We start from the raw sequence: 7,113 nt of genomic DNA on the forward strand, positions 1-7,113 counted from the left end.
TTTTTGAGACAGGGTTTCTCCGTGTAGTCCTGGCTGTCCTGGAACTCATTCTGTAAACCAGGCTGGCCTCAAACTCAAAAATCTGCCTGCCTCTGCCTCCCAAGTGCTGGGATTATGATCTGGAGTCTTAAAGAAAAAAGTCCAAGGGCTGGAGAGATGGCAGTCAGTGGCTCACTGACTGCTCTTCCAAAGGTCCTGAGTTCAAATTCCAGCAACCACATGGTGGCTCACAACCATCCATAATGAGATCTGATGCCCTCTTCTGGTGTGTCTGAAGACAGCTACAGTGTACTTACGTATAATACATAAGTCTTTTTTTTTTTAAAAAAAAGTTCTAATGAAGACAAGGAAAGCATAAGGACACATTCTAATCTGAAACAGACTAAGGGACAGAGAGCAGAGAACGTCTGTTTTCTGAGTTTGCTCGTGGGCAGAGGGAGAGCTGCCGGGCATCCTCAGGACGATTGGTGGACTTCGGATTTGAACTGTGGGTTAGACAATAGCTTGGGATTGAAATTAAGTCCCAGGACTTTGATCACTACCCTCTAAGTGTTTCTTCGAGCAAATGCTCTCTAGGGGAAATGGTATCTGGTCAGAGGTGCCACGCCCACAGGCTACAGTCAAAGCGTGCCAAGCAGACATGTCTACACACCCAGGTATCTGTTTATGTGTATGTGTGTGCGGGTGTGGACCTGCATGTGCACCTCTGTGTGGGTGACGGGCCTGTATGTTTATGTGTATATAGCTGTTGGGTCCACTTGCAGGTGTCGGAGCGCTGCAAGTCTTCTGTAAATAAACTGAGCCCTCAAGAGCACAGGGGGAAATGCCTCATTTGAATATCTGAAAAGCCGTAAGCTCCTCAACATGTTCCCAGGAGAAAGTGTGTCAGTCCAGCCTAAGGGACCAGCTTCTGCTCATGTCCAGCTGCCGCCAGAGCATGCACGCGCTTGTATATGTCTGTGCACACACGTGAGTTCAGACTGTGCCTGCTCTGGGTCAGCCCCTCCTCCACTCTGTTACCTCCTCCTCAAAGCTCACATCAAGTCCAAGGGCTCCCATCAGAGGAGGGAGCTGAGGCCCCAGTATCAGGCTTTCCACCTACGCTGCTCCCAGCCACACACAACACACCTCCTGTTTTGAATATAACCGAACCCCTCAGGGTTTTTTTTTTTTTTTTTTTTTTTTTTCTGTGTGGCTTGCTTGTTTTCAAGCATGGATCTCAGGCTGGCATTGAAATCCATGTGAGCTGCCACGTGGGTGCTGGGAATTAAACTCACGTCCTCTGGAAGAGCAGCCAATGTTCCTAACCACTGAGCCATCTCTCCAGCCCTCCAAAGAGATCTTTCATTTTTCTTTAAGTTAAAACACACACACACACACACACACACACACACACACACACACACATTTAAGCCAGACGTGGCAGTGCATGCCTTTAAGTCCCAGAGCTCAGGAAACAGATCATTATGAGTTTGAGACCAGCCTGATCTACATGGTGATCAACCAGGGCTATATACAGCGATACCTTGTACCAACAAAATAAAATAAATCACGTTTATTTCATGTGTACATGCATGTGTATGCTACAGCATACAGAGGACTAATTGTAGGAGTCACTCTCTCCTTCCAGCATATAGGTGCCCAGAATTGAACTCAGATCACCGGGCTTGGCCGCAGCAGCTGCTGCTTATCTCTCCCAGGCATGAGACCTCCTCCTACTCCTCCTGCCTCTGCCTCCCTTCTAGGATTACAGGCCCGTGCCACACACACAGCTGGATTATGCAGTGCTGGAGATAAACGCCTACCAGCTGAGCTAGGTCGTCAGTTCCTCCCTGACCACTTTTGAGATGGTGTCCCATGCGTCCTAGACTGTCTCATTATGAAGCTAAGGCTGGCCACGACTTCCCGGTCTTCAATCTCTACCTCTCCTAGGCTAGAATCCAGGCATGTGCCTCCACAGCTCTTTGCCCCAGGGTTTCTCAGGCATCAGATGGGCGCACGCCACGCCCCCTTAGCTGGGGATCACCTCTTGCTTGAGCCTCTACAGACCCGCCCCACCCCGAGCTGCTTCTGCTTCATGGGCCCTTGTCTTCTTTCGCTCACTGTCACTCCAGAAGAGTCTAGCTCATCCTGAGTTCACACACCCATCTCCCCACAGAACATGTGGGGTGTCAGGAGATGTTTGATGAGTGAATGTGTGAGCAAACAGAAAGGCCAAAACCTGAAGACCTAGAGGCAGATGTGATCCAAAGAGGGTGGGACAAGCTAGACTCAGGGATGTCCTCTGAGTATGCCTTTGGCCTGCCTTGTGGCTACCTAACAGTAGATATGTCACCCTCATATACAAAGGGTGTGCTGAGAGAGTGGCAAGCCCGCCCACAAGTGACTCAAGATACACCTACAAGGTGCTAGGACACCAGGGGGAGTGCACGCCTTACCTGTGAAATTGGGGTCGAGCTCCAATGTCTGACCCGTCTCTGGGTCCTCACACACGACCTTCTGGAGGTGGACATGAGTGACCTTGATTAGGTCCCCCGTGGAGAGGCAACACTCATTTCCAAAGAGCTCATAGATAGAACCTGTGGAAACACAGACTCGGTTTCCGCTTTTGGCAAAGGCCTGGGTGGCCTGTGTGCTCTGTTCCGCACAAACTCCGCTCAGCCGTTCCTGCGGCCATGTCTCCCTTTCTACTTCGAAGTACTGGGGACTGGACTGGGTTCCAAACAGACATATTCCAAACGTTAAGTATTCTAGCTCCGCCCCCTCCACTCCAGCTGTAGCCTCGGGCTTCTTCCGTGTTTTTTTTTTTTTCCTGCTAAAGGGTAGCTGGCTCAGCCAGCCATCCTCAGACAGCTTACATGGTCTCTGACCACGGCAGGCCTGATGGTGCCCTTTCTCGCCGCTCTCCTGGAGTGAGTGCATGACCAGGGCTGGTCCCTTTCTTTCTTTTCTTTCTTTCGTTTTTTAAAGATTTATTTATTTATTTTATGTACATGAGTACACTGTCACTGTTTTTAGACACACCAGAAGAGAGCATTGGATTCTCATTACAGATGGTTGTGAGCCACCATGTGGTTGCTGGGAATTGAACTCTGGACCTCTGGAAGAGCAGTCAGTGCTCTTAACCGCTGAGCCATCTTTCCAGCCCAGGGTCCCTTTCTTTCAACATCCTTGCAGCCTCTGGGGATGGATTCCACCCGTGAAGCAGTAACTAGCTAGTGACTCCCGACTCCCGTATTACAGTTACAAAATCAGGCTCAGGGTAGGTAGGCTTGACATGGATACAGACAGTCAGGCGGGCACCTAGCTCTTCCCACACCCTGCTTTCTGCTTCAGATGAGTGAGCAGTAAGATGCACACTTCTCTCTTCTCTCTCTCTGTCTCTCTCTCTCTGTCTCTCTCTCTGTCTCTCTCTGTCTCTCTCTCTGTCTCTCTCTCTCTCTCTCTCTGTCTCTCTCTCTCTCTGTCTCTCTCTCTCTCTCTCTCTCTCTCTCTCTCTCTCTCTCTCTCTCTCTCTCTCTCTCTCTCTCTCTCTCTCTCTCTCTCTCTCTCTCTCTCTTTCTCAGCAGACTCTTCAGTCATTCAGCTTGTCCTGGAACTCTTTCTACTAAGGATGCCGTTGAACTGCTGATCCTCCGGCCTCTACCTTCAGAGTGCTCGGATGGCAGGTGTACGCCACCTTGCCGAATTCTTTGCAGTACCAGGAATCAAATCCAGGGTTTCATGTGTGCTAGATGAGCACCGTACTGATTAAGCTACATCCCCCGTCCCAATGAGTTGCTTTTAGCTTTTGTTTGTTTGGTTTTTTTTTTGTTTTTGTTTTTGTGTTTGTTTGTTTTGGGTTTTTCGAGACAGGGTTTCTCTGTGTAGCCCTGGATGTCCTGGAATTTTGTTTATCTTGATTGCATTCCACAGCATGGGTGTGGAAGTCACGATGACTCGTGGGAGTCAGTTCTTTCCTTCCACCGAGTGGGACCCAGGAATTGGATTGGCGGGGGGCGGGGGGGTTGTCATGATTGGCAGCAAGCACACCCCCACACCCCGCCTACCAGCTGCTCTTAAGAGGATGCAGAGGAGATCGAGGCTCTGAGCGGCTCTGAGTGACACCTCCAAATTCCACAGCCACTTTCCTGATGCACAGTGCTAAAGCTGTGGCGAACACTGGAAGCTAAACAGTAGAGATCTCACAGTGCTGTGTGCCCAGGGTCCAGTGGCAGAGGATGGGACAGGACCTTTTGGCCACCGGGAGCCCCACCCCCAGGGAAAGCCTTAGGAGAGCTGCTCACAGGGCCGGGAGAAACTGGTGTAAACCTCACCCTAATCCCCCAGGAAAGTGCACACAGTGGGCCAGCGGTGGACCTTGGGGCAGAAGAGCTTGTTAGCCACGGAGTTATATATACCTGTCCCCGTGCCGAGTGTTACTGACGCTTCACTGCCCTGAAGATACATGACTGCTCTTCCGGGAAGGGGCCAGCAGTTTCCCTTTTCTAAATAAGTAGCGACAGCAGTTTCTCATTCCTAAAAGTGATAGCTCAGACTGGTGGCGTCAGCCCCTCCAATGATCAGTAAAGAGGAGCAGAAGGAACTCAAGCTCACCCTTGGCTAAACAGGGAGCTCCAGGTCAGCCTCAAAAATAACAGAAGAGAGCCAGCAAGATGTCGTCAGGTAAAGACACTTCCTTCCCCAAGCCCATATGGTGGAAGAAATAGAAGACAAAAGTGACCTTCACATGCACACTGGGACACATGCATGCCCCTCAACAATCAATCGATCAATAAATGTAAACAGAGGCTCAGAAGGCCAGCTGTGGTGGTACACATCTGTAACCACAGGACTCAGTCTGGAGAAGTCTGGGCTACACAAGAAGAACTTGCCTTAACCTGCTCCCCCCCCCCCCAAATGCTAAGGATCTCAGCTAAGAACTAGCTAGAGTACTAGTCTAGGATGTAAGATGGTCCAGGTCCTATCAGCAGCAGGGCCGGTAATGAGGAGGTGGGAGGAGGGAGATGTGAGGGTAGTAGTAGGCAGAACTTGGGCTATCAAGTCCAGGGTATTTACCTCCAAAATTGGAATTCCACGTGGTCAGGAATTCCTCCACACCTTGCCCGTATGGTCATCCACCCACTTGTTAACCTCATTTGCATACAGACACTCGGTGACATCCGTCTGTCCTCACATCACCCCAAGTTCTTCCACTTCCCAGCACCCCAGGTCAGAACAGATGAGGAAACCCCGGTATTGTGACACAGGTAAGCAAGAGACGCTGGGAGGATGTTCTGAGCTGGAGAAAGAATAACCAGGTTCCCAGAGCCATACTTCAGGGTTCCATCAGATTCCGAAGGACCAGAGAGACTCACTGTGGTGACCCTTGCGTGATCCTCCTTGGTCTACAACCCACTTGACCAGAAGAACTTTGCTGGCGGCTGCTGTGGCAGAGCCTGGTTCCCTCACTCCAGGGAGCAGGATGAAGCAGGCAAACAAGAAGCTTGCTCTCTGAGGGAGGAGCCCTGAATCTCAGCATCTCCCACCTCTCTCTCCTCTGTCCTCCACAGAGCAGTCTGGTGGGTCCCTTTTCCTCCCTCCCTTACCCAAGTGGTCAGTCCCTGATCACCTGCTATTTGGCTAGTAACTGGTGGCTGTGTCCTGCTATGTCCATCTCTTCTCTGCTATGAATCAGGGGAAAGCAGTGGGCAAGGAGCAGATGTGCAGGCAAAAGGCGGGGAAGGCTCCCTGTGAGGGGAGGACCATTCCATCTGAGAATCCAACAGAGGAACAGGGAGACATGGAGGCAAGGATCAGAGAGCTCAGCAGGAGGGCTGATCTGGCGCTAAAATAACGAACTACGGAGGACGCTGGGTTGGATTCTTGCAGAAAGGGAAAGAAGATAAGAAAAGAGAATGGAGAGAGGGAGAGAGAAAGAAAAACTAACACTAAACCAGGCATGGCAAATTCAGGGAGAGGCAGACGGATCGTTGCAAATTTGAAGCCAGCCTGGGCTACAAAAACAAGGTCCCTCTCAAAACAACCCCAATAATAGTGAGCACCCTAGTACCTGCCTGACACAATGGGTGAGTTATCTCCACTTATTTATCCATTTATTGTTATAATTCTTCGTGTTGCTTGAGATAGGATTTCCTAGACTGTTCAGGCCATCTCTGCCTAGCTGCCACTCAGTTTCTGTTAGAATTACCCAGGAGCCTCAGTTGAGAAAAAAAATCTGTGTTAAACTCAGGACTTGTCATCACCCGCGGGACAAAAGCTGAAGTGCAGGGAGGTGGCGCCTTTTGGTGTGGATTCATAAGCTTCGGGCAAGGAGCAGCGTCTGAATTCAACCCCCAAACTCCTCGGGGGTCTAAATCTGTAGCCCAAACTGACCTGGAATCAGCTTCGAACTCTTCGAGCCAATCCTCCTGCCACAACTTCCCAGTGTTGGCATTACAGGCATATCCCATTATACCTGGCTTCTTCCACCCAGAGCCCGCTCACCTTCAAAGTAGACCCCGGAGCAGACCCGCAGCACGCGCGGAAGGGAGGCGGGGTCCAGGCCGCTCACGAAGTCCTGCAGCGGCACCGGCTCCATGGTCGCGTCAGTCCGGACTAGATTTGCGCAGACCAGTCTGCAGCTTGCAGAGGACACTCCGGAAGCCACGCCCACTGAGACCACGCCCCCCGGGTCGGGTTGGTAGGAGCCCCACAGGGTTCTCTAAACTCTTGAGTGGGGACTTTATTCCCCCCCCCCCCGCCGACCTAAAATTGAATCAATCATTTCTTAGGGTTTCTACTGGTGGGATAAAACACCATGACCAAAAGCAACTTGGGGAGGGAAGGGTTTATTATCTTAGAACTCTGTGATCACAGGGATTAGTCAGAGCAGAAACACTTAAGACAGATAGAGAGATACAGGGACCGGGAAGCCATATAGAAACACAGCTGCCTGGTTTACTTAGCTTGTTTTCTTACACAACTCAGGACCACCTGCCCAGGGTTGGCACTACCTACACCCTATGGGCTGGGTCCACCCACATCAATCATAAATAAAGAAAATACACTATAGGTTTGCCTACTGGCAGTCTGATGGAGGCATTTTCTCAACAGAGGTTCCCAGATAATTCT

The 7,113-nt window shown here is 50.7% G+C and overlaps 1 protein-coding gene across 1 annotated transcript in view; it reads right to left on the reverse strand.

The window, feature by feature from the left end:
* The window catches only part of Themis2 (thymocyte selection associated family member 2), a 12,565-nt gene extending 5,926 nt beyond the window's left edge, over positions 1 to 6,639 (reverse strand). Inside the window, exons 1-2 of the mRNA XM_031378943.1 lie at positions 6,487 to 6,639; positions 2,439 to 2,579 (exon numbers count right to left, since the gene is read on the reverse strand). Of these exons, the coding sequence (XP_031234803.1) occupies positions 2,439 to 2,579; positions 6,487 to 6,580 (235 nt within the window). The 5' untranslated portion in view covers positions 6,581 to 6,639. The remainder of the gene's footprint in view (positions 1 to 2,438; positions 2,580 to 6,486) is intronic.
* Positions 6,640 to 7,113: the final 474 nt, after the last annotated feature.

This window comes from Mastomys coucha, unplaced genomic scaffold, assembly GCF_008632895.1.
Source record: "Mastomys coucha isolate ucsf_1 unplaced genomic scaffold, UCSF_Mcou_1 pScaffold18, whole genome shotgun sequence".
NCBI lineage: Eukaryota > Metazoa > Chordata > Mammalia > Rodentia > Muridae > Mastomys > Mastomys coucha.